Source organism: Jaculus jaculus, chromosome 9, assembly GCF_020740685.1.
Source record: "Jaculus jaculus isolate mJacJac1 chromosome 9, mJacJac1.mat.Y.cur, whole genome shotgun sequence".
NCBI lineage: Eukaryota > Metazoa > Chordata > Mammalia > Rodentia > Dipodidae > Jaculus > Jaculus jaculus.
In genome coordinates, this window is record NC_059110.1 from 81,944,588 (window position 1) to 81,971,312 (window position 26,725).

The window sequence follows — 26,725 nt, forward strand, 5'->3', positions numbered from 1 at the left end:
CCGGAAACACCCGGCGACACCCGGAAGTAGCGTGATTTGGTGCACGTGGGCCTAGCCATGGCGGCCCATCGCTGCGGCCCGCTTAAGCAGCAGAACAAAGCTCATAAAGGCGGGCGGCATCGTGGTCGAGGGTCGGCGCAGCGGGATAACAAAGGTGAAAAGACAGGGCAGGAAAAAGGACTGTTTGGTTGATACTGGCAGCTTTTCTGCATGCCTAGACTTAAGCTAGGGACTCGAGCCAGGACCCAAGCGCAAGGTCCTTTTTCAGCAGGACAGAGGAGAGAACCCTCGTCGGTCATCTGGTTGGTTATAACACCCCTTTCTGATCTGCCTTCCAGGTCGCGTAGAACTGAAAGTCCTGTGCAAGAGGGTGAGAAAACATCTTAGCCGATTAGACCAGAGGCATCGCGCCAATCAGCTCCGAAAGCAGAAGAAGGAGGCGGTGAGAGGAGTGGGTTGGGAAATGGGTGCAGCTTCTCCACTATTCTAGAGGGGTAGCGCCGAGAAAATTGGACCCTCGTAGGGGTTGGGGATAACGAATAATCTAGGACATATGTCAGGCCTGCAGGTCCAGACTCAAGCTAGTGTATTTTTTTTCTCGAAGTAGAGACTCATTCTAGTCCAGGATGACCTGGAACTCACTATGTAGTCCCAGGCTGGCCTCGGACTCACAGCGATGCTCCTACCTCTGCTTCCCGAGTTCTGGCATTAAAGGTGGGTGACACTAAGCCCTATTGGAGCCAGAACATTCTTTACTTTGTTCTGAATTCCCATCCACACCGCCTGACATACATATGTACTGTCTTTCACAAGGCATCTGTACCTTTGAAAATGCAATACTGGAACAGATGTTCTCTGAACGTTTCTATTCTCAGGTTCTGGCAGAGAAGAGACAGCTGGGAAGGAAGGATGGGCCTCCTCATCAAGTGCTTGTGGTGCCTCTGCACAGCAGGATTTCCTTGCCCGAAGCCTTTAGACTGCTTCAGGATGAAGACTTGGGAACAGTGCACTTGAATGAAAGGGGAAGCACACATAGCTTCATGCTGCTGTGTCCTCGTTTGAAACACAGGTGTTTTTTCACGTCTGCAAGACCAGGTTAGAACATACAAGATTTTTCTTTTGTTAATGTATAGTAGTTGTTCTTTTATTTATTTATTTACTTATTTATTTTTGTAGTAGTAGTTGTAATATTGAGCATAATGTACCTGCTACCTTACTGTGCCTTCTGTTTCCAGGGGATCTGCATACTGTGTTAGACTTGGCTAAAGTTGCTGATACCATCCTTTTCCTTCTTGATCCATTAGAAGGCTGGGACAGCACTGGGGATTATTGCCTCTCCTGCCTCTTTGCTCAGGGCCTTCCAACCTATAGTAAGTGAGTTTGATGGATATTAGAGGCCAGGGAAGAAAGTGTACCTATGTTTCTCCAGGCACTGGGCTTCACATTTGATTTGGCAATACAAGCTGTGGATTGAACATCACTGTTGGTGCAATGAAAATGTTAAAATTGCCGGGCGTGGTGGCGCACGCCTTTAGTCCCAGCACTTGGGAGGCAGAGGTAGGAGGATCGCCATGAGTTCAAGGCCACTCTGAGACTACAGAGTTAATTCCAGGTCAGCCTGGACCAGAGTGAGACCTTACCTCAAAAAACCAAAAAAAAAAAAAAAGGAAGAAAGAAAGAAAAGAAAATGTTAAAATTAAACATAATTTTTGTGTTTTTATTTCTGGGCTGTCTAGAAGAAGAAAAATAAGAAGTGCCTCATTGTGATAACTGAGATTTTTTTTTCTTCCTTTTTTGCTTTTCAAGGTAGGGTTTCATTGTAGCTCAGGCTGACCTGAAATTAACTATATAGTCTTAGGGTGGCCTTGAACTCACAGTGATACTCCTACCTGTGTTTCCCAAGTGTTGGGATTAAAGGCGTGTTCCACCACACTTGGCCTCATTATGGTATTTCTTTAGGGTCAGTTAAATGTTGACTTTCCTGTTGATCTCTGGGATGAGGATAGAGCTGTTGGGTGGTTTGTAAACTACAGGATTTCCATGTGGTGAAGCAGTTACGTTACCAAGCCTTTCTGTTTTATTTATAGCACTAGCTGTTCGGGGGCTTTCTGCCCTCCCACCAAAGAAGCAAGTAGATGTCAGAAAGAAGCTAAGTAAAGCTGTGGAGAAACGCTTTCCTGAAGACAAACTCCTCTTACTAGATACCCAACAGGAAGCAGGGGTATTGCTCAGGCAGTTGGCTAACCAAAAGCAAAGGCATCTTGCTTTTCGAGATCGGCGGGCCTACTTGTTTGCTCATGTTGCTGATTTTGTACCTGGTGAAGAGAGTAACTTAGTGGGCACCTTGAAAATCTCAGGCTACGTTCGTGGAAGGACTCTGAATGTAAATAGACTGCTGCATATTGTTGGACATGGTGATTTCCAAATTAAACAAATAGATGCTCCCATGGACCCTTTCTCTTTAAATCCTACAGTGAGTAAATCTTCAAAGGAACCAACCATGGCAATGGAGGTAAGAGTATAATGTTGGTAGACTTCGGGGTTTCCTTCCCTTTTTTTCCCTATTTTTTAAAATTTTTTTGTTCATTTTTATTTATTTGAGAGTGACAGAGAGAGAGAAAGGCAGATGGAGAGAGAGAGAGAGAATGGGTGTGGCCCCTTGTGCATCATAACATGGGTCCTGGGGAATTGAGCCTCGAACTGGGGTCCTTAGGCTTCACAGGCAAGCGCTTAACTGCTAAGCCATCTCTCCAGCCCCTTTTTTTCTATTTTTATTTACTTACTATTTGAGAGAGGGAGGGAATGAGCACACCAGGGCTTCCATCCGCTGCAAATGAACTCCAGATGCGTGCGCCCCTTGTGCATCTGGCTAACGTGGGCCCTGGAGAGTGGAACCGGAATCCTTTGGCTTTGCAGGCAAATGCCTCAATGGCTAAGCCATTTCTCCAGCCCTTCCATTTTTTTTCATAGTCCAGGGCCTTGTGCATGCCAGGTACTGTTACTAAAGTACACTCCTAGCCCAAGATTTATCTATTCTTGTTGTTTTGTTTTGTATTGGAAATAGCCCTGGCTGGGCTGGAACTTATACTGTAACCCCAGGCTGGTGTCTCACAGCCTTCTCACCTCAACCAGCTCCTGAGTGCTAGGATTAAAGGCATGCTTCACTATGTCTGGCAAGATTGGTGTACTTGGTTTTTTGTTTTTTGCCTTTTCAAGGTATGGTCTCCCTCTAGCCCAGGCTGACCTAGATTCACTGTGTAGTCTCAGGGTGGCCTTGAACTCAAGGTAATCCTCCTACCTCTGCTGTGATTAAAGGCATGCATCACCACCAGCTAAAATTGATGCTCTTAAAAAGTATTTATTAGCTAGGCGTGGTGGTGCACACCTTTAATTCCAACACTAAGGAGGCAGAGGTAGGAGGATCACCATGAGTTCAAGGCCGCCCTGAGACTACTTAGTGAATTACATGTCAGCCTGGGCTAGAATGAGACCCTACTTCCGCGAAAAAGAAAGTATTAAGCTGGGCATGATGTTGCACGCCTTTAACCCCAGCACTTGGGAGGCAGAGGTAGGAGGAACACCTTGAGTTTGAGGCCATCTTGAGACTTCATAGTGAATTCCAGGTCAGCGTGGAATAGAGTGAGACCCTACCTCAAAAAAATGTTTATTATAGCTGGGCGTGGTGGCACATGTCTTTAATCCCAGCACTCAGGAGGCAGAGGTAGGAGGATTGCTGTGAGTTCGAGGCCACCATGACACTACATAGTGAATTCCAGGTCAGCCTAGCCTACAGTGAGACCCTACCTCAAACAAAAAAGAAAAATTTATTATCAATTCATATTTAAGTTGGCATAGGATGAAAACTTGTTTCACAAAAGGTAGTTTCCACTTAGGCAATGAGGATACTGCTAATTTGAAAGTAAGGGAATAGTCAACTACAAATACGTTGATAAGTTGTATTTATGGTCTCAGCACTTTGTTTTTAATTTGTTTTGTTTTTGAGGTAGGGTTTCACTCTAGCTCAGGCTGACCTGGAATCACTGAGTGCTGGGATTAAAGGTGTATACCACCATGCCCACCTTATCCATCACTTTCTTTCTCTCTCTTTTTTTTTTTTTTTTTTTGAGGTAGGGTCTCACTCTGACTTAGGCTGACCTGGAATTCACTATGTAGTCTCAGGGTGGCCTCGAACTCTCGGCAATCCTCTTACCTCTGCCTCCCGAGTGCTGGGATTAAAGGTGTGCACCACCACGCCCGGCTCTCCATCACTTTCTCATAACCCTGTACTACACTTGGCTCTGTGTTTGTAGAAGGCACAAAACATGGCCACGTCCCTGAAATAATTTACTTGTTTTACACACATTAGCAAGTGTTTGTGTATAAAGATTGCAATAGCATATAGTTAAGGCATGTGCTTATTGTAGAAGTTGAGAAAGTGTACTGACAAGCTACCTAGTTGAATCAAGTGTGGAAATGAGTATGATTTATGAGTTGAACAGAGGTGAGAAATGTTAGAGACAATATGAACTTAGGTGCAATGGTGGAACAGGATTTCTTTTTTTTTTTCACTCTAGCCCAGGCTGACCTGGAATTCACTATGTTGTCTCAGGGTGGCCTTGAATCACAGTAATCCTCCTACCTCTGCCTCCCAAGTGCTGGGATTTAAGGCGTGTGCTGCCACGCCTGGCAAACAGTGGATTTCTTTTTCTTTGTTTTATATATACATATATATTTATTATTTATTTATCTGAAAGAGAGATACAGAAATAGGGGGAGGGAGAGAATAGAATCGAACCTGGGTCCTTTGGCTTTTCAGACAAGCACCTTAACTGCTAAGCCATCTTTCCAGCCCGAACAGTGGATTTCTGAAGAAAGCAGCTTGATTGGGAGCCTGGAGTATAATGAGCAGGATTAGGAAAGGCTTTAGGAGCTAAAGCAGGGGATGTAGAGTTCAAATGGTGGGAAGGGCAGGAGGTTAAGGCACTTGCCTGTAAAGCATAAGGACCCTAGTTCATTTCCCCAGTACCCATGTAAAGCCAGATGCACAAAGTGGCACATGCATCTGGAGTTTGGTTGCAGAGGCTGATAGCCCTGGCAAGCCTTTTCTCATTCATATTGTCCCTCTCTGGGTGTGTCTGCTTGCCATTTGAAAACTTTGACATTTTGACTTTCTGTTTTATTCATCTAAATAAAGACTGATAACTTTTGGATAATTATAGTTACTGTGGTAGATTTACTAGACTTGGTTTTCAGGTTGTTGCTGCAGATGCTGTGACTGATATGGAAGAAGACCTTAAGGTCCTCATGAAGGCAGACCCTGATAGACAAGAGTCTTTACAAACAGAGGTTATCCCAGATCCAATGGAAGGAGAACAGACCTGGCCCACTGAGGAGGAGCTGAATGAGGCAAATGGTTGGTGTTGCTCATCTCATCTGTATTCTTTCTAGCTCCTTACCTGGTAGTTGCTTGTGCTCATAAAGTGGGTGGGGGTGATAGGAAGTTCTTGTTACCTCCTGTACTCCTAAATGCTATGATTGCACTAAGCAAACACTGAGTATAGCTTTGCTTTATTTCTGAGAACTACTTAGTTTTTAAAAAAATAATATATAACAACCTTAGATCCACTGCAAGTTTATTTAGCTGTGTTCAGTGTTATTAAGAATAAGAGAGCACAATTAAATTTGAAAGTAGTCTGATCTACTCAGGTATCTGCTTGCTTCTCAAGTTGATAGCCATATCTTCCATTCTGCATTCAAACATTTCCAAGGGGAAAGGAGATGCATAACAAACTAATTTATTTGTGCTTTTGCAGACTTCTTAAAGCAAAGTTCCAAGGTGGTAAAGAAGGTCCCGAAAGGAACATCCAATTACCAGGCTGAATGGATTTTGGATGAAGGTGATGAAAGTAGTGGGGAAGGAGATGAATATGACAATATACAGCATGAGGATTTTATGGAAGAGGAGGACTCTCAAGTAAGAGAATGGGCCACTGGACAACTTATGTGGCTTCATAAACAAGGCACTGTATAGCCCTGACCTTAAGGGTTGTATGTAGTCAGGTGCTTAAACATGGTTGTAATTCTGGAGAATGACAGTTTGCTTTTTGAGGTAATTTCTCACTTTAACTCAGGCTGATGTGATACTTGGTATGTCGTCCCAGGCTGGCCTCAAACAGTGATTCTCCTACCTCTGTTTTCCGCCTGCTGAGATAAAAGTTGTGCCCCACCACACCTGTTTTTTCTTTTAAATATTTTACTTATTTGAGAGAGACACAGAGGAAGAAGCAGATAGAGGAAGTGAGGGTGGGTTCTCCAGGGCCTCCTGCCACTGCATACCAACTCCAGGTGCATGCGTCTCAGTTTACATGGGTACTGGAGAATCAAACCCAGGTCATTAGGCTTTGTAAGAAACCACCTTTAACTGCTGAGCCATCTCTCCAGTCCTTTTATTTAAGGGTTTTGTGTGTGTGTGTGTTTAATATTTTATTTTATTTTTGGTTTTTTGAGGTAGGGTCTCACTCTGGCTCAGGCTGACCTGGAATTCACTATGTAGTCTCAGGGTGGCCTCAAACTCTCAGTGATCCTCCTACCTCTGCCTCCCAAGTGCTGGGATTAAAGGCGTGCGCCACCACGCCTGGCTAATATTTTATTTTTATTTATTTATTTATTTGACAAAAAATGGGGGGAGGGAAAGAGAATGGGCATGCCAGGGCCTCTAGCCACTGCAAACAAACTTCAGACACATGAGCCCCCTTGTGCATCTGGCTAAAGTGGGTCCTGGTGAATCAAACCTGGGTCCTTAGGCTTTGCAGGCAAATGCCTTAACTGCTAAGCCATCTCTCCAGCCCATTGTGTCTGTTTTTTTAAGGTAGGGTCTCACTCTAACCCAGGCTGACCTAGAACTCACTCTCCTCCTTTCTCTGGCCTCAGTGCTGGGGTTAAAGGTGTATGCTACCACACATGGCGTTAAATTTTGGTTTTAAAATTATATTTGTTGATTGATCTTTATTATTATTTATTTGAGAGAGCAAGAGAGAAAGAGACAGAGAGAATGGGCGCTCCAGGGCCTCTAGCCACTGCAAACGAACTCCAGATGCATGCACCCCCTTGTGCATCTGGCTTATGTAGGTCCTGGAGAATTGAACCGGGATCCTTTGGCTTTGTAGGTGAATGCCTTACCTGCTAAGCCATCTCTCCAGCCCCTATTTATTTGAGAGAGAATGGATGTATTGGGGCCTCCAGCTACTGCAAACAAATTCCAGGTGCATGTGCTACCTGGTGAATCTGGCTTATATGGGTACTGGGGAATTGAAACTGGGTCCTTAGGCTTCATGGGCAAGCACACATTAACTGCTAAGCCATCTCTCTAGCCCTAAGGTTTTTTTTTTCATACAAGGTCTTATGTGACCCAGGCTAGCCTTAACCTCTATATAGTTAAGGATGAACTGGACTTCTCCCCTGCCTCCTCCCAGGGACTGGGATTCCAGGCACGTCAAATTGGGTTTGTACAGTGCTGGAGATTGAACCCAGGACTTCATGTAAGCTAGGCAATGAGTCAATTCCCCAGCCCCTTTTTATTTTATTTATCTACTTATTTTCTCAGCATTATTATTGGTTTTTCTGCCCCAGCCACCCAAGTGCTAGAAGCATGTGCCACCATAGTTACAACCCCTTATTTTATAGGATGAGAGCAGTGGAAAAGAGGAGGAGTATGAAACTATGACTGTAGGGGAGTCTGTGCATGATGACCTCTATGATGAGCAACTGGATGAAGAAGCTGAGCAGAAAATGTTGGAGAAATATAAAGAAGAAAGACTGCAAGAAATGTTTCCAGATGAAATGGATACCCCCCGTGATGTGGCGGCTAGAATTAGGTTTGTCAAGGAGTCTGAGCTCAAACAACAAATTTTTATTTAAATTTCTGGAGTCAGGTGTGCTACTGTCGCACTAAAACATGCTTTTATTTAAACTTATGTGGCATAGAACTGTGTTGGCACGATATAAACAAAATATCACATTGTCCCTGCCCTTGAAGTATCTGAGATAGGGTCTTACTCTAGCCTAGGCTGTCCTTGTACTCAGAGGGGTATTTTGTTGTTGTTGTTTAGTATTTATTTATTTATTTATTTATTTATTTATTTGAGAGAAGAAGAGGTACACAGAAAGAGAGAATGACCATGTTAGGGCCTCTAGCCGCTGCAAATGAACTCCAGACGCATGTGCCCCCTTGTGCATCTGGCTTACGTGGGTCCTGGGGAATCGAACCAGGGTCCTTAGGCTTTGCATGCAAACGCCTTAACTGCTAAGCCATTTTCTCAGCAACTCCCCCCCCCCAGCTTTTTTAAAAAATACTTACTTGTAAGCAGGGGTGTGGGGAGAATGGGCATGTCAGGGTCTTGAGCCAGTGCAAATGAACTCCATATGCATGTGCCATTTTATGCAACTGACTTTATGTGGATAGTGGGGAATTGAACTCAGGTATTTAGGCTTTGCAGGCAAGAGCCTTAACAGTTAAGCCATCACTCCAGCCCCACACAGAGATCTTCCTACCTCTGCTGGAAAGAGTGCTGGGTTTAAAGGCATGTACCACCACACTTGGTCCTGAAGTGCTAACATTGTATTTGGCAAGGCAACACACATTGGAAACTTTAACATATAATCAAGTTCTAGATTGTTCTATAGACCTACCAGACCCTAAAAAAATGAAGGTTAATTAGCAAACACTTCCTTCAAGAGTAACTATTCAGTGGAAGTATAGAATGTTTGGAGATTATCAGGGAGCTTTTCTAAGACTGAAAAGTCAAAGCCAGAACTTTTCCTTTATTACTAAAATTTTTGTGTGTGGTGTTTTTGGCTTTTTGTTGTTGTTGTTTTTTCTTTTTTGAGGTAGGGTCTTCAGGGTGGCCTCAAACTCATGGCGATTCTCCTACCTCTGCTTCTCAAGTGCTGGGATTAAAGGCGTGCACCACCATGATTGGCTGTATGTGTGTGTTTTTGAGGTAGAGTTTTGTTCTAGCCCAAGGTAACCTGGAAATCACTATGTGGGTGATTTACCTCTACCTCTTCAGTGGTGATATTAAAGGTGTTAGCCACCATGCCCAGCTAAGTGAAAACTTTTTACTGGAGAATTCAACATTGATCCTTAGACTTGGTAAGCAAGAGCCTTAAACATTAAACCATTTCTCCACTCACCCCCCATTATTTTTAAACTTTTGTTATTTATTTTTCAAGGTAGGGTCTCCCTTTAGGCCAGGGTAACTTAGAATTCAGCCTATATCTGAGAGTGGCCTTGAATGCACAGTGATCCTCCTACCTCAGCCTCCCAAGTGCTGGGATTAAAGGCATGTACCACCATGCCTGGCTTTATTTATTTCTTGGGGGTGGGAGAAAGAATGGTGCACCAAGGCCTCCAGCCACTGCAAATGAACTCTAGACACACGTGACCCCTCGTGCATATGGCTTACCTGGGTCCTGGAGAATCGAACTGGGATCCTTTGGCTTCGCAGGCAAACGCCTTAATTACTAAGCCATCTTTGCAGCCCTGGCCAATTATTTATTCTTTAAAATTTTTTTATTTATTTTTTAAACTTAACAACTTCCATGATTGTAAAACAATATCCCATGGTAATTCCCTCCCTCTCCCCACTTTCCCCTTCGAAACTCCACTGTCCATCATATCCCCTCCCCTTCTCAATCAGTCCCTTTTATTTTGATGTCATCATCTTTTCCTCCTATTATGATGGTCTTGTGTAAGGAACTTGTGTCAGGCACTGTGAGGTCATGGTTATACAGTCCATTTTGTGTCTGGAGGGGCTCATTGTAAGGAGTCTTACCCTTCCTTTGGCTCTTACATTTTTTCAGCCCCCTCTTCTGCAGTGGACCCTCATTAGGCCTTTTCACCCCCATTAATCTGTTCTTCTACTTACATATATAGAATACCATCATAATAAGACCCCCTATCCCTTCCTTTTTATTCCTTTTATATCTCCTTTCTAGCTTACTGGCCTATACTACTGAGTTTTCTTCCTACTTACACAGAAGTCCAATCATCTGTAGCTAGGATCCACATATGAGAGCACATGCAATGCTTTGCTTTCTGGGCCTGGGTTACCTCACTTAGTATAATCCTTTCCAGATCCATCCATTTTCCTGCAAATTTCATATCTGCATTTGTCTGTACTGCTGAGTAGAACTCCATTGTATAAATGTGCCATAGCTTCATTATCCACTCATTAGTTGAGGGACATCTAGGCTGGTTCCATTTCCCAGCTATTATAAATTGAGCAGCATTAAACGTGGTTGAGCAAGTTGGCCAATTATTTAGTCTTTAAAATTTTTTTTTTATTTTTTAAACTTAACAACTTCCATGGTTGTAAAACTATATCCCATGGTAATTCCCTCCCTCTCCCCACTTTCCCCTTTGAAACTCCAAGGTAGTGAGATGAGTCCTTAGGATATATGCCTAGGAGTACTTACAGCTGGGTCATATGGTAGATATATTTTTAGCTGTCTCAAGAACGTCCACACTGATTTCCACGATGGCTGGACCAGATTGCATTCCCACCACAGTATAGAAGGGTTGCTCTTTTCCTCCATCCTCGCCAGCATTTATGGTCATTTGTTTTCATGATGGTAGCCAATCTGACAGGAGTGAGATGGAATCTCAACGTAGTTTTTTTTTTTTACTTTTTTTTTTTTTTTGGTCTTTCAAGGTAGAGTCTCACTCTGTTCCAGGCCGACCTGGAATTAACTCTGTCATCTCAGGGTGGCCTTGAACTCATGGCAATCCTCCCGAGTGCTGGGATTAAAGGCATGCGCCACTACGCCCAGCTTCAACGTAGTTTTAATCTGCATTTCCTTGATGACTAGGGATGTCGATCTTTTTTTTAGATGCTAATATGCCATTTGTATTTCTTCCTTTGAGAACTCTGTAGTTCTATAACCTATTTTTAATTGGCTTGATTTCTTATTATTTAGCTTTTTGAGTTCTTTGTACATCCTGGGTTAATCCTCTGTCAGATATATCACTGGCAGAGATTTGTCTCCCATTCTGTAGGTTGCCTCTTTGCTCTATTCACAGTGTCCTTTGCTGTACAAAAGCTTTGTTATTTCATGAGGTCCCAGTGGTTAATCTGTGGTTTATTGCCTGAGCAGTTGGGGTTATATTCAGAAAATCTTTGCCAAGACCAATATGTTGAAGAGTTTCCCCTACTTTTTCCTCAGGCAGTTTCAGAGTTTTAGGTCTGATATTAAGCTCTTTGATCTATTTGGACTTAATTCTTGAGCATGTAGAGAGTTAGGATCTATTTTCATCTTTCTACAGATACATATCCAGTTTTCCCAGCACCATTTGCTGAAGAGGCTCTCTTTTCTCCAATGAGTATTTTTGTCAAATATCAAGTGGCTATAGCTACCTGGGCTTATATCTGGGTCCTCTGTTCTGTTCCATTGATCTACATGTCTGCTTTTGTGCCAGTACCATGCTGTTTTTTTTACTGTGGCTCTGTAGTATAGGTTAAAATCAGGTATAGTAATACCACTAGCCTTATTTTTGTTGCTCAGTATTGTTTTAGATATTCGAGGTTTTTGTGCTTATAAATGAATTTTTGGATTGATTCTTTTTTTTTAATTTTTATTTATTTGTGAGTGACAGACAGAGAGCGAAGGAGGCAGAGAGAGAGAGAATGGGTGCACCAGGGCTTCCAGCCATTGCAAATGAACTCCAAATGCATGCGACTGTTCATCTGGTAACGTGGGCTCTGGGGAATGGAGCCTTGAACCGGGGTCCTTAGGCTTCACAGGCAAGCACTTAACCACTAAACCATCTCTCCAGCCCTGGATTGATTTTTTTATTTCCGTGAAGAATGCCATTGGAATTTTGGGATTTTGATGGGGATTACATTAAATGTGTAGATTGCTTTTGCTAAGATTGCCATTTTCACAATATTTATTCTTCCAATCCAAGAACAAGGTATGTCTTTCCATTTCCTGGTGTCTTCTGCAATTTCTCACTTGAGTGTTCCAAAGTTTTCATTGTAAAGATCCTTCACTTCCTTGGTTAGGTTTATTACCAGGTACTTTATTTTCTTTGATGAAATTGTGAGTGGGAGTAATTCTCTAATTTCATCCTCTTTTTATTTTGTATCCTGCTACATGGTTATAGGTGTTTATCAGCTCTAACATTGCTGGTAGAGTGTTTAGGGTCTTTTATGGACAGAATCCTGTCATCTTCAAATAAGGATACCTTGACCTTCCTTTCCTCTTGCCTTATTGCTGTGGCTGAGACTTCCAGTACTATATTAAATAAAAGTGGGGATAGTGGCCACCATTGTCTTGTTCCTGATTTTAGTGGAAAACCTTCAAGTTTTAGTAGAAGAGTGTATTTTGCTGGGTTTTTTCTTTTTCTCCCCTAGGCTGCTTTGGTGTGGTTCCTAAACCACCATCTCAACTGGAAGTCCCCCTGGCTAATTATTTTTGAGAGAAAGAATGGGTGCACCAGGGCCTTACAACCACTGTGAATGAACTCCAGATGCGTGTGCCCCCTTGTGTGCATGTATGATATTGCAATCTTGTGTCACTTTTGTGTCTGGCTACATGGCACCTGGAGATTGGAACAAGCCTTCTTAGGCTTCGAAGGCAAGCATCTTAACCACTAAGCCATCTCTCCGTCCCCCCCCCCTTTTTTTTTCCCCTCAGGGTTGCTTTAAACTCACTGTGATTCTCCTACCTCTGCTTCCTGAGTGCTGGGAGTAAAGGCATGCACCACCACACCCGGATTCCAGCCCTTTTTAAAATTTTTGTTGACAACTTTCATAAACCATGACAGTTTCTTCCCACCATCCCCATTGTGCTCCTACTAAATCCGCCCTCCATTGAATCCTCTTCTTTTCAATTAGTCTACCCTAACAAGTTTCTTTTTCTTCTTTTCCAAATAATTTTCTTTATTCATTTATTCATAACCTGGAATTTACTTTGTAGTCTCAGGGTGGCCTCAAACTCACAGCAGTCCTCCTACCTCTGCCTCTCAAGTACTGGGGTTAAAGGCATGAGTCACAATGCTCAGCCTTTAGATTTTTCAAATAGGGTGTTGCTACCTAGGTGAAGCTGGTATGAACTCACAGACCTCCTGCCTGACCCTCCTGAGTGCTGGCACTACAGGTGTATATCATAGAGCTTGACTTGTTGTTGTATATAGGTTATTTTTCCTGTGCTGGGAATTGAACTCAGGGCTTGTGATTGGGTACTGGGCAAGCATTCTACCACTGAACTACTTCCCAAGATAGAGTTTTTAACAAAATTTTCTTTTATTGACAACTTTCATAATTATAGACAATAACCCATGGTAATTCCTCCCTCCCCCACCTTCCCCTTTGCAACTCCACTCTCCATCATACCCTTCTCCCCTCTCAGTCAGTCTCTTATATTTTGATGTCATCATCTTTTTTTATTATTATGATGGTCTTGTGTAGGTAGTGACAGGCACTGACAGGTCATGGATATCTTGGCCTTTCCCCCTGTCTCCTAGGTTGGGTCTCACTCTGGTCCAGGTTGACCGGGAATTTACTATGTAGTCTCAGGATGGCCTTGAACTCTTGGCAATCCTCCTATCACTGCCTCCCCAATGCTGGGATTAAAGGCGTGAACCACCACACCTGGAATTTTTTTTTTTTCCTGGTGTAGTAAGTCTCACTCTAGTTCAGTGTCACCTGGATTTCAATATTTTGTCTCCAGGTGGCCTGAACTCACAGCTGGAGCCCTCCTATTCTGCCTTTAATCATGTGCCACCACACCTGGCTTTTTATTTATTATATTTATTTATTTTTATTACTTGATTTGAGAGAGAGAGAGAGGCAAAGAGAGGAAGAGAGAATGGGCATACCAGGGTCTCCAGCCACTGCAAAATGAATATGCCCTCTTGTGCATCTGGTTTACCTGGGTCCTGGGGAATTGAATCAATGTCCTTTGGCTTTGCAGACATGCTCCTTAGTCACTTAGCCATCCCCAGACCCTGGAGTTCTTTTAAGCTGGAACTTTAATATTTTTTATAAGTGATATACTAACTTATATATATATGAAAGTCATGTAGCAACTTATGAATTTCTTAAATTCCTCATATTCTCCCCTGTTCCTTCCTAGGCTGACTTGGAGTTCTGTAGCCCAGGCTGATGAACTCACAGCAATCCTCCTACCTCAGACTTCCAAGTGCAGGAGGATGAGCCACAAAAGCAAGATTTTTAAAAAATTGTTTATTTTTACTTTTTTTTTTTTTTTTTTGAGAGAGAATGAGCGCACTAGGCCTTCAGGTGCTGTGACCGAATTCCAGATATATGTGTCCCTTATGTGCTTGTGCGACACTGTGTTCTGTTGTCACCGTGCCACTGGTCACTGGGACCTGGAGATTTGAATATTAGTTCTTAGGCTTTGGAGGCAAGCTTCTTAGCTCCTAAGTCATCTCTATAGCCCCATGCTAGGATTTTTTAAAAATATATTTTACGTATTTGAGAAAAAGAGATAGAGAATGGGCCCACCAGTGCGTCTAGCCACTGCTAGGAACATCAGACGCATGCACTACCTTGTGCTCTGGCTTACGTGGGTCCTGGACAAGCATGCGCTACCTTGTGCTCTGGCTTATGTGGGTCCTGGACAATCGAACTGGGATCCTTTGGCTCTGCAGGCAAATGCTTTAACTGCTGTGCCATCTCTCCAGCACTCATACTAGGATTTTAATTTAAGTATTCTATATTCTAGATTCCAAAAATACAGAGGCCTCAAGAGCTTCCGGACATCTCCTTGGGATCCTAAAGAAAACCTTCCACGAGATTATGCTCGGATCTTTCAATTTCAGAATTTCACCAATACTAGAAAAAATATCTTTAAAGAGGTTGAGGAAGATGGAGCTGAAGGTGCTGAGGTACCTGAATTCCAATCATCTGCTTATTTGTTTTGAAGGTAGGGTCTCTCTCTAGCACAGGTTAGTCTGGAACTCACTTTGTAGTCCTAGGCTGACCTCAAACTCACAGTGATCCTCTGCTGCAGCCTCCCAAGTGCTGGGATTAAAGGCCTATGCCAGCACACCTGGCTTTCCTGTCCATCTTGTAATTTGTGTGTTGGAAACCACCATGTTCCAGTATACTACTTTAGGTATGGCAGTGGTCACCTCATCTGTCTTCATGCTACCCTGCAGCTGAGTTGGGGGAGGGAGTTACCAGATCGTTAGTAACAGTGATGTTGGGAACAAAAAAGTATCAGAAAAGTTGAATCTGGGTAGTAAAACATCTGTGAAAGGCAATCTTGAAGGTAAGGGGAGGGTTGTTTTAAGGTAGCCTACTCTAGGTAGGTACTCTAGGAGACTACACTAAACATTTTGAGAAATGTTTCATTATGGGGCATTAAGGGTAACCATAACCTGTGATTGTTTTCTGCTTCCCTCTGGCAGGTTGGGTGGTATGTCACAATTCATGTCTCTGAAGTCCCTGTCTCAGTAATTGAGTATTTCAGACAAGGAGCACCCTTGATTGTATTTTCTTTGCTACCTTATGAACAGAAGGTAAATCCAATGTTTTGTGGGAAGTGGAAAATGGTGAAAATCTTTGCAAAGCATTTGGGATGTTCAAAGATTCTACTTTGAGATTTTAGGAATCAAAGAACAATAGGGAAGTCAATGATGGTTACGCCCGAAATGTCTGAACCTGTCTGAAGCATCTAGGTGATGCAGTATTTGTGGTTCTGAGACTTCTCTAAGATAACAATGTTTATTTAGATCTGGAAAAGGTCAGCTTTTTCTTTCTTTTTCCTGTTTTTCAAGGTAGGGTGTCACTCTAGCTCAGGCTGACCTGGAATTTACCATGTAGTCTTAGGGTGGCCTTGAACTAATAGCAGTCCTCCCACCTCTGTCAAGATCTGGGATTAAAGGCGTGTCCCACCAAGCCTGTTTTTTAAAAATATTTTATTTTTATTCATTTATTTCAGAGAGAAAGAGGCAAATAGAGAATGGGTACATCAGGGCCTCCAGCTGCTGCAAATGAACTCTAGATGCATGCACCACCCTGTGCTTATGTGGGTTCTGGGGAATTGAACCTGGTCATTTGATTTGCAGGCATTCACCTTAAGCATTAAGCCACTTCTCCCGCCCGACAATTTTATTTTTGTTTTTGTTTTTCAGGGTAGGGCTTCACTCTATCCCAGGCTGACCTGGAATTCACTATGTAGTCTCAGGGTGGCCTGTAACTCATGGTAATCCTCCTACCTCTGCCTCCCAAGTGCTGGGATTAAAGGCATGTGCCACCACGCCCGGCGAGCCTGACAATTTTTAAAATAAAATTTGTTTTTGACAGATGGCCAGTAGTCATGCACATTTCAGGGCTGGTTATGGCCTTTGGCCTTTGATTGGTGTAAGGGCTGAGGCAGAGGCTTGAATGTGGTTTTCAAAGTATAGGTTAGCAACTAATGTGTAGGCCATTGGTTGTTCTGGTTGAGCACTTTATGAGGTATGTGGAAAGGCAAGTTAGCATAGACTTAAGCATGAAAGCTTGGATCAGGCCTATGTTCCCTGCAAGGCTAGTTATTGGAGGATAAAATGGATAACTGTCCCTTTATCTACATTGTGACAATTTTCACAGTTCTTAGAGTGAATCTGATATTTGTCTGTCTTGCCTTCTTTCTGGTTAGACATATTTCTAGACAGTGAAGGGTTTTTTTTCCCCCCTTAATTGGTCCTCAGATGTCAGTTTTGAACATGGTGGTGAGTCGAAACCCTGGCAATGCTGAGCCTGTGAAAGCCAAAGAGGAGTTGATCTTCCATTGTGGATTCAGGCGGTTCCGAGCATCTCCTTTATTCTCTCAGCACACTGCGGGTCAGTAGTGGGAAAGCTTCTGCATTTTAAATTTAATATTTTATTTTATTTGAGAAAGAGGCACAGAGAGAGAGAGAGAAAAAAAAAAGGGTATACCAGGGCCTTTAGCCACTGCAACTGAACTCCAGGTGCATCTGTAGGTCCTGGGGAATTGAACCTGAGACCTTAGGTTTTGCAGGCAAGTGCCTTTAACTGGTAAGCCATCTCTCAAGCCCCCCCCCCTTTTTTTTTCCTTTGGTTTTCGAGGTAGGGTCTTACACTAGCCCAGGCTGACCTGGAATTCACTATGGAGTCTCAGGGTGGCCTCAAACTCATGGCAATCCTCCTACCTCTGCCTCCCAAGTGCTGGGATTAAAGGGATGCACCACCATACCTAGCCTTTTTTTAAAATTTTTATTTTTTGAGTTAGAGGCTCACTCTACCCCAGGCTGACCTGCAGTTCACTATGTAGTCTCATAGTGGCCTCAAACTCACAGCAATCCTCCTACCTCTGCCTTCCAAGTGCTGGGATTAAAGGCATTCACCACCATGCCTGGCTGCTTCTGGGTTCTTGTCCATGTACTGTCTTTTGAGATTGTGCCATTTGGCCAAAGACAAAATATGGTTTGAAATCCTTAGGTCTCTGGGTTAGAGGTATATCTAGTACTCTGGCTTAGGAGCCAATGATGTTGTTATGCAAAATGTCTGAACCTGTCTGAAGCATCCCAGTGATGCAACTCTGTGTGATACTGAGGTTTCTCTGCCATGAGTATTCCAGAGTATTTGTTCTATAGGTTTTTTATTTATTTATTTGAGAGAGAGAGAAAGAGACAGATAGAAAGAGGAAAAGAGAGTTGGCATGCCAGGGTCTCCATCCACTGCAAACTCTAGACACATGTGCCACCTTGTACATCTGGCTTACATGGGTCTTGGGAAATTGAACTTAAGTCCTTTGGCTTTGTAAGCAAGTGCCTTAATGATTAAGCCATCTCCCAGGACAGGCTTTTTGTTGTTGTTTCAAGGTAGGGTCATATTCTAGCCCGGGCTGACTTGGAATTAACTTGGTAGTCTCAGGCTGGCTTTGAACTCACAGCAGTCTTCCTACCTCTGCCTCCCAAGTGCCAGGATCAAAGGCATACACCACCACAACCGTCTTCTAGATTTTAAATCAGAGTGGGTAGCTTTATAAAAAGGGTGGGTCACAATGTGTAAGCCTTGGCCAGATATGACAGTGCATGACTTTAGTCCCAGCACTTGGGAGGCAGAGGTAGGAGGTTCACTGTGAGTTTGAGGTCAGCCTGGGATTACATAGTTGAGTGCCAGGTCAACCTAGACTAGTGACCCTAACTTGAAAAAACTTAAGCAAGAAAGTGAAAATGTGTAAGCCTTGATGTCTCTGAACTACTGGCAGTGTGGATGAAGGGTTGGAACCTTAGTGTGTCCCACACTTAGGTAAAGAAGGTATGGGTTTTGAGATGTTGAGACTGAGTTTGGCTTGGCATGGTAGCTCATAACTTTTAATCCTATGAGTTCGAGACCACCCTAAGACTACATAGTGGACTGCAGGTCAGCCTGAGCTAGAGCAAAACCCTTCCTCAAGAAGCCAATAAAAGGGCTGTAGAAATAGCTTAGTGTTTAAGGTGCTTGCTTGTGAAGTCAAAGGACACAGATTTGATTCCCCAGAATCCATGTAAGCCAGATGCACAAGGAGGTGCATGCATCTGGAGTTCGTTTACAGTGACTGGATGCCCTGGCACAGATATTTTCTCTCTCCTCTCCCTTTGCCTATTTCCCTCTCTCAAATGTAGAAAAATAAAATATATTTTTTTAAATTTTTTATTTATTTGAGAGCGACAGACACAGAAAGACAGATAGAGGGAGAGAGAGAGAATGGGCACACCAGGGCTTCCAGCCTCTGCAAACGAACTCCAGACGCATGCGCCCCCTTGTGCATCTGGCTAACGTGGGACCTGGGGAACCGAGCCTCGAACTGGGGTCCTTAGGCTTCACAGGCAAGCACTTAACCGCTAAGCCATCTCTCCAGCCCAGAAAAATAAAATATTTTTAAAAACTAGAATAAGGAGAAAGAAAAAGAAAAGAGACTGAGTTTGAGCAGTAATGACCTTGGACATTTTTGCAGCAAAAAGATTGTGCTACTACATGTTAGGAATATCATTGCTTAATATTTTGAGGCTTTTGAATAGCTCACACAGCTTTCAACAATAGGAGAAAGAGAAGACAACATTAATGGTGCTTTAGATAACTTTTATTCTCACCAGTTATGTCTTATAAATGATTTTGTTTCCTTCTTTTTTCCCCTTAAAATACATTTTATTCTAACTTTACAATTACAGTCAAAATTAAGCAAAGTAATTTTTGGGCCAGATCTGTCCTGCCTGTTTTGTAAACAAAGCCTGTTGAAACACAATCCTGACTTTGTTGTTGCTGTTTGGTCACTTGCTTTGAGATCAGGCCTTACTCTAGCCCAGGCTGCCTTGGAACTCACTTTGTAGCCCCAGGTACATGGTAATCCTCCTACCTCAGTCTCCTGCGTGCTGGGACTAAAGGTGTGTACTACTACATCTTGCTTCATCTAGAGAACTTTATCAACCCCAAATTTAGTCTGAATCATAGAGTTAGTGGGATAAACACTAGACCTGGGCTGGAGAGATGGCTTAGTGGTTAAAGTGCTTGCCTGTGAAGGCTAAGAACACATGTTCGAATCTCCAGTTCCCACATAGCGAGACATGGTGATGCAAGCGCACAATGTCGCACATGTGCACAGGTGGGTGCATGCATCTGAAGTTCATTCACAGTGTCTAAAAAGCCCTCGTGTGCCCATTCTCTTTCTCTCTCTCAAAGATACGTAATAATAATAAACTAGAGATGGCATGGGTGTTATTCCTAGCACTTGTGAGGTAGAGGTGTGGAGGACGGGGTAGAGATCAGAAATTTAAGGTTGTCCATAGCTAGTTTGAAGCCAGCCTGAGCTACAATAGACTCTGTCTCAAAAAACAAACACAAATTGCTTTTGGTTTAAGAGTTATGGTGGGCTAGGAATGTAATGTTGATCAATGGTTGAGCATTTGCCCATCATGGGCAAGGCCCTGGGTTTGATCTCCATTTGAAGAGCTGGCAGCGTCAGGGCTGCAGAGATGGCACAGCAGTTAAAGGCACTCGCTTGCAAAGCCTAATGCCTTGGTTCAGTTCCCCAGTACACTTGTAAATAAGATTCACAAAGTAGTACCTGCATGTGGAGTTGGCTTGCAGGGGCATGAGGTGTGTCCATACTCTCTCCAGCGGTGTATGTGTCTTTCTCTCTCAAATAACTATAAGTAAAGAAAAGCTGGGCATGGTGGCTCACACCTTTTAATTCTAGCACTTTTCAAGCACAGTGAAACAAAACCACTGAGCTTGAGGCCAGGCTGGGTTGCAAAGGTCAGCCTGGTTTAAAGTGACACCTTGCATCAAACACCACAAAAAACAGGGTTAGCAGTAATACAGCTTTTCTTAGGCCTCTGGGTTGCTTGTGTTTTTCTCAAATGTTTCTTTCCTTTTTGACTTACTATGGAAGCGGATAAACATAAATTTCAGAGATTCCTCACTGCTGATGCTGCCTTAGTGGTGACAGTGTATGCTCCAATCACTTTTCCACCTGCAGCTGTGCTGCTTTTCAAGCAGAAGAGCAATGGTAAGTGCAATTCACAAGAGTGAATAAGCCTGCAGATACATAATAGGATTATCACTGTTTTCTGTATTTAGACTTGGGAGTCTCATGGTATGTAGAGAGTTGTGACAGTTTTCAAAGTGTCAGTTACAGCTTCACAGCGTCTAAGCCAGGGGTGATAAACTGGTTTTTATCTTAGTTGCAAACCTTAATAAACACTACTCAGAGGATTATATTTAAAGTGAGTTTTGAGGACTGGTCCAACAAGAATTATCTTTTAGTGGTCTTTCTGTGGGCTCAGGAGGGTAGTGTAGTGCATTGCTATTTTACAGTTTCTCCAAGAAAAGCTTGTAAAGGTCTTTAAAATGGATTAGAGCAACAAGTGAATGTTTTGGCATATATATGCTCAACAGTTGCTTTCCTTTCCTCAGGAATGCACAGCCTCGTTGCGACAGGCCATCTTCTGTCAGTGGATCCAGACAGAATGGTCATCAAGAGAGTTGTTCTGAGTGGTCATCCCTTTAAAATTTTTACCAAGATGGCAGTGGTGCGTTACATGTTCTTTAACAGAGGTAGGTGTGAAGGAGGGGAAGAGTTGGATCGCCTTTGTGGTGGGAAGATTGGATTTACTTTTTGTGGGTAAATGTTTCATTTTTGTCTTCTCTTTAAGAGGATGTGATGTGGTTTAAACCAGTGGAACTCAGAACAAAATGGGGCCGTAGGGGACACATCAAGGAACCTTTAGGTAAGAGAATGTGGGATTTGGAACCGTATCTTGATTTCCCCCAGTGCTACCAAATGACACTTGGGTTTCAGTTCACTGCTTTAAAATTTTTCTTTATTTTCTGAGGTAGGGTCTCACTGTAGCCCAGGCTGACAAGAACTCACTCTGTAGTCCCAGGTTGGCCTCAAACAGTGATCCTCTTACCTCTGCTTCTGAAGTACTGGGATTAAATGGGTATGCCAGGGCCTCTTCTAGCTGTTGCAAATGAATTCCAGATGCATGCACCACTTTTGAGTAATGGGGAATGAATGGAACTTAGGTCCTTAGGCTTTGCAGACATCGTAATCACTGAACCACCTCTCCATCCCTGATTTTCTACTTTAGTTTTACCAACTTGCTGTTTTCATTCTAGGTACCCATGGACACATGAAGTGCAGTTTTGATGGGAAGCTAAAATCTCAGGACACGGTACTAATGAACCTCTATAAACGGGTTTTTCCCAAATGGACTTATGATCCTCATGTACCAGAACCAATACCTTGGGTGAAAAATGAGGCTTCAATAGTACCTGAAATGGATGTGGAATAGTGGATTAAATGGGATTCTGTTTTAACTGCTGCCAGTCAGCACTCAAGCAGTGGGAGCCTTCTGATTGTAATTAGACAGTTTGTGTTTTCTACTTTAGCCTAATGCTGGCCACTTAGAAAAATCTAATCTTGGCATTAACAAGTACTGAGATTTTTTTTTTTGGGGGGGGAGATCTTTTTATACTATTACTTAGACCAAAAACTATGATATATGGGAAAATTTTTCGTGTATACTGGAACAGTGAATCCCATCTCTTTCTTTTACATAAATTAAACAGAAATCGACTTTTCAGCCTGCTTTACCCAAGTTAGGGAGGTTAAGTCTACATTTCCACCACTGAGCACAACACAGATGTTTTTCACTTCTGGAGAAACAGTTTGAAAATTCTGAGACAGCACAGCAGCCACTCCAACACCAGCAGTGGGTTCAATGAGTAGTTTCATTCTCTCCCACACCAGCTGGGTCGCACGCTGTTGGTACAAATGGTAGTACAGATTAGGAAAGAGGAAATGGAAGAAGGTTCTACTAAGGTAATTCTTTTTTTTGGTTTTTGTTTTTTTGAGTTAGGGTCTCTCTCTGGCCCAGGCTGACCTGGCATTCACTATGTAGTCTCAGGGTGGCCTCAATCTCAAGGTCCTCCTACCTCTTGTCTCCTGAGTGCTGGGATTAAAGGCATGTGCCACCACGCCTGGCTTAATTCTTATTTTTGAGGCAAGGTCTTAATCTAGCCCAAGATGACCTGGCATTAACTGTGTCCCAGGCTGATTTGGAACTCACAGCAATCCTATCTTAACCTCCCAAATGCTGGGATTAAAGGTGTTGTACCACCACACCCAGCTTTAGTGATGTAATTCTAAAGGCTACATGAGGCTAGTGAGACACATATATAATGTTCATTGCAATCACTACTGTCAAAAGTTAGTGATAATACATCTGAAGGTTCCCTCCATGTGTCATGAAATCACTTAGATCCTTGTGAGTCAAGTTCTATTGATAAATGAAAGTTCTTTTGCCATAAAGTTGGACTACTGTTATTTTCCTGTTGGAGCTTTACCTTAATCTCATCCTCTGTGACAGTGAAGACATCATCCACAAGGTCTCTTATAATAGGCCATGTGTTTAAGCCAATGCTGGATCTGACACCATCTGCAATGGTTTCTGGAGGATGAAGATTAGGGGTCAGTTGTCCTTTTAGTTTGGATTGGTAGCAATCATCTGCATTCCGGGGTTCAGCAGCATATACTTTCACACTGGGTTTCATGGCCTGGAAAGAGGAATATTAGACACCTTACAACTAACAACCTTTGATGACATGCCTAAAACAATAGTAGGCATAACAGGTATCTCATTTGTGAGCTTAGTCTTCTGCTTGATAAATATTAATGGAAATGATGATTTTGAAGCACTTTATAAATAAATTTTATGTCTAATACTGACCCGTTAGTTGCCTGGATCACAAATGGTTCTACTGGTTTTTTTTTTTTTTTTTTTGGGGTTTATGTTTATTTATTTACTTGACAGAGACAGACAAAGAGGCAGATATGTAGAAAGAGAAAGGGCGTGCCAGGGCCTCCAGCCACTGCAAATGAACTTCAGATGCGTGCGATCCCTTGTGCATCTGGCTTACGTGGGTCCTGGGGAATCGAGCCTCGAACCAAGGTCAGGCTTCACAGGCAAGCACTTTACCGCTAAGCCATCTCTCCGGCCCAACTCTACTGCTTGGTGAGATAGATTCAGCGAAGGACTGAGGTTGTCACTCATTGTAACTGCTTTTATGCTGTAAAGTTGTAGGTGAAGAAGACAGAGAGGCAGAGAAGTTCCAGAGATGATAGGGAGGAATTCTGAACAAATACCCACAATGAACATCATGGAAATCTGTCCCTGTTTCCCTCTTTTAGAAGTGGCTTGCTCACCTTTATTGTGATTGCTATTCCAGCAACCATTCCTCCTCCCCCTACTGGTACCACCAATGCATCCAGGAAGGGAACCTTCAGTAAAAATATGTGAAATAGAAATCAGCCAATGGATAAGAAGTTGTATGTGCATGTATAAAATCACTGAAGCAAAACATCTTTATCAGTAGCTGAGTGGGAAGAAGTATGTTTTACCTGGTTCAGCACTTCCAGAGCAATTGTTCCTTGTCCAGCGATCACTGCAGGCTCCTGATTGGGATGTACCATGATGCCTTCTGTTTCTTCCAAAATTCTTTTTGTAACCTTTTCTCGAGACTAAAAGAGTATGATTTAGTCATTCACACTTAAAAAAGACAATTTACTATTTTTCACAATTGAGATCCTAAGGATAGGTACAGCACTAACCAAACACCCTGCCCTCAAGGTTTAGGGGTGGGGTATAAGTAAATGTATGCTATGTTTGAGTGCTTTGGAAGAAAGTAGAATAATTTATTTTGTGTAAGTTCCAGATAATCATGAACAAGCTGTGGATCTCTAGAATGTTCCAAGGATGTGGTAACAGTTAAGTGCCTTTCTGAGGAGCTGCTAAGATGTTAGTGTGACTGGGAGGGAATGCTGGAGGAGGGGGTGTAGTCGGCGGTAGACAAGGTCAGTAAAATAGCAATGGGAAAGCCAGCCATACTGTGGTGGTACACTCCTTTAATCTCACTGAGTTTGTGGCAAGCAAGTTCCAGGTACTTCCCTCACCCCACACTAAAAAAATAAATACATAAAGAGAGATGGAGAAAGGAATGGGGTAGTTGATCCAGGCCCTGGGTGATTTTTTAAGAACTTTGGTTGGCAGGGTGGTATAGTGACTGTTCCTGGGTATAAGGCTGTAGGTTCTATATCCATCACCAAAACAAACCCCCCCAAAACCTTAATTTACATTATACATGAAGTGAAAAATAAGAGGATTGGAGTGGCAAGTTCTAGCCGGATAGTTCTGGTTCCTATGGAAGACATATTAGGATGTTGAGGCAGAAATTAGACCAGTTAGGCTGAACTGAAGGGCTGGGCATAGTGGCTCACCTTTAATCCCAGCACACAGGAGAGCGAGGTAGGATCACTGAGTTTGAGGCCAGCTTGAGACTGCATAGTGGATCTAATAATAACTGAATTGTAGAAATAGTTTTTGAGAAATTTACTGACTGGTACATGTAGATGGGGCAGTCCACCTACTTTTTTTTCTGAGGTAGGGTCTGGCTTGAGCAACTGGAAGTATAAATTGCTATTTACTGAAATGAAGAAGACTAGAATGGGAGGAAGATCAGAAGGCTGGGGAGATGGTTTAGCAATTAAAAGCTGCTTGCTTACAAAGCTTGATGGCCTGGGTTCAGTTATCCTAGTACCCATGTTAAACCAGATACACAAAGGCACATGCACCTGGAATTCATCTGCAGTGGCAATAGGCCCTGGCATACCCATTAATTCTCTTTCTCTCTCTCTGCTAAAAAACAAAAATTAAATAAAGTTTTTCCAGCCAGGTGTGCTGGTTGGTGGTTAATCCCAGCACTTGGAAGGCAGAGGTAGGAGGACGGCCATGAGTTCGAGGCCACCCTGAGACTACATAGTGAATTCCAGGTGAGCCTGAGTTATAGTGAGTCCCTACCTCAAAGAAACAAAAAAAATTCCAGGTGTGGTGGTGCATGCCTTTAATCCCAGCACTTTGGGAGGCAGAGGTAGGAGGATTGCTGTGAGTTTGAGGCTACATAGTGAATTTCAGGTCAGCCTGGGCTGCAACAAGACCTTACCTCAAAAAAAAAAAAAAAAAAAAAAAAATCAACCCCCCCCTCCAAATTATTTTTTTTTTCCAGCCACTCTGTAATTGGAATTGTAGGCCAGCTCCACAGTAGGGAGTACATGCCTGAAACTGAAAACCTATGATAGGGGAGATCATGAGTCTTAGGAGTGTAATGCCGGCTGGTGACTGGCTAAGTGCATCTGTTATGCTCAACAAACTTCCCTGTAAGCTCTTTTCTTCATGTTTATACCCATGTATTAATGCTACTCTTACTCTTGTTTAGAGAAGCTTCTCTTTTCAGATGGTGGTGACTACTGGGATGAATCAAAAGGTGCCATAGTGCTGAGAAGTGACAGCACTGAGACAACCCTATTATACCTTCCAAAGCTAAGGGGCCCATTGCAGAAGTGCAGGAAGAATATAAGAGCCAAAGGAAGGGTAAAACTGCTTACAATACAATCATCCAGACACAAAACGGCTTGGATAGACATCAACATAAGAGGGACTGCCGGGCATGGTGGTGCACGCTTTTAATTCCAGCACTCAGGAGGCAGAGTTCGTGAGTTTGGGGTCACTCTGAGACTACGTAGTGAATTCCAGGTCAGCCTGGATCAGAATGAGATCCTACCTCGAAAACCCCCAAAAATTAAAAATGGAAATAAAAGAGGGACTAACCGTGAAGGGGAGAGGATATGGTGGCGAGTAGCTTTGTGAAGGGGAAAATGGAGGGAATTATGGTTTATTTTATTGTCTTATATAAGTATGGAAGTTGCCAAAAAATTTTTAAAAGTATTATTTATTTCAGAAAGACAGAATGGGCACACCAGGGCACCCAGCCACTGCAGAAATATGCCATGCGCATCTGGCTTATCTGGGTCCTGGGGAATTGAGCCTGGGTCCTTTGGCTTTGCAGGCAAGTGCCTTAACTGTTAAGCCATCCTCCTTACCTCATCACTGTGTTCACAGTAGACAATAGAAGCTCCGTAGGCCTGTATTGCCAGTTTCTTACAGTTTGGAGCCGTTCGGGGCACCACAATATAAGCAGGAATCCCTGGGAGAGGAAAACAAATTATTATACAGATTAAGAATAGAAATTTTCTGGGCGTGGTGGCACTCTTTAATCCCAGCACTCAGAAGGCAGAGGCAGGAGGATTGCCCTGAGTTTGAGGCCACCCTGAGATGATGTGGTGGTTTGATTCAGGTGTCCCCCATAAACTT

General features: G+C 43.0%; 2 protein-coding genes and 2 non-coding genes across 9 annotated transcripts in view; 3 read left to right on the plus strand and 1 right to left on the minus strand.

Annotated features, from left to right (window-relative positions):
- Positions 1 to 21,952, plus strand: Tsr1 (TSR1 ribosome maturation factor). Its single transcript, XM_045158345.1, has 15 exons — positions 1 to 154; positions 339 to 442; positions 876 to 1,095; positions 1,236 to 1,370; positions 2,088 to 2,512; positions 5,254 to 5,413; positions 5,814 to 5,974; positions 7,684 to 7,874; positions 14,749 to 14,911; positions 15,437 to 15,547; positions 16,721 to 16,853; positions 20,407 to 20,523; positions 20,931 to 21,071; positions 21,170 to 21,244; positions 21,636 to 21,952. Exons 1-15 carry the CDS (start codon positions 58 to 60, stop codon positions 21,809 to 21,811), a joined length of 2,409 nt encoding a protein of 802 aa, XP_045014280.1. The 5' UTR covers positions 1 to 57; the 3' UTR covers positions 21,812 to 21,952.
- LOC123463883 lies at positions 15,651 to 15,743 on the plus strand. The gene has a single exon (XR_006639253.1). It is a non-coding gene; the product is annotated as a small nucleolar RNA SNORD91 family (small nucleolar RNA).
- On the plus strand, positions 17,505 to 17,598 carry LOC123463882. The gene has a single exon (XR_006639252.1). It is a non-coding gene; the product is annotated as a small nucleolar RNA SNORD91 family (small nucleolar RNA).
- Positions 21,468 to 26,725, minus strand: part of Srr (serine racemase) — a 22,353-nt gene continuing 17,095 nt past the window's right edge. For all 6 annotated transcript variants that reach the window (XM_045158346.1, XM_045158351.1, XM_045158349.1 and 3 more), the window contains 5 exons: positions 26,455 to 26,558; positions 23,920 to 24,039; positions 23,725 to 23,799; positions 22,866 to 23,075; positions 21,468 to 22,281 (listed from right to left, as the gene is read on the minus strand). In XM_045158346.1, the coding sequence (XP_045014281.1) occupies positions 22,081 to 22,281; positions 22,866 to 23,075; positions 23,725 to 23,799; positions 23,920 to 24,039; positions 26,455 to 26,558 (710 nt within the window). In that variant the 3' untranslated portion in view covers positions 21,468 to 22,080. The remainder of the gene's footprint in view (positions 22,282 to 22,865; positions 23,076 to 23,724; positions 23,800 to 23,919; positions 24,040 to 26,454; positions 26,559 to 26,725) is intronic.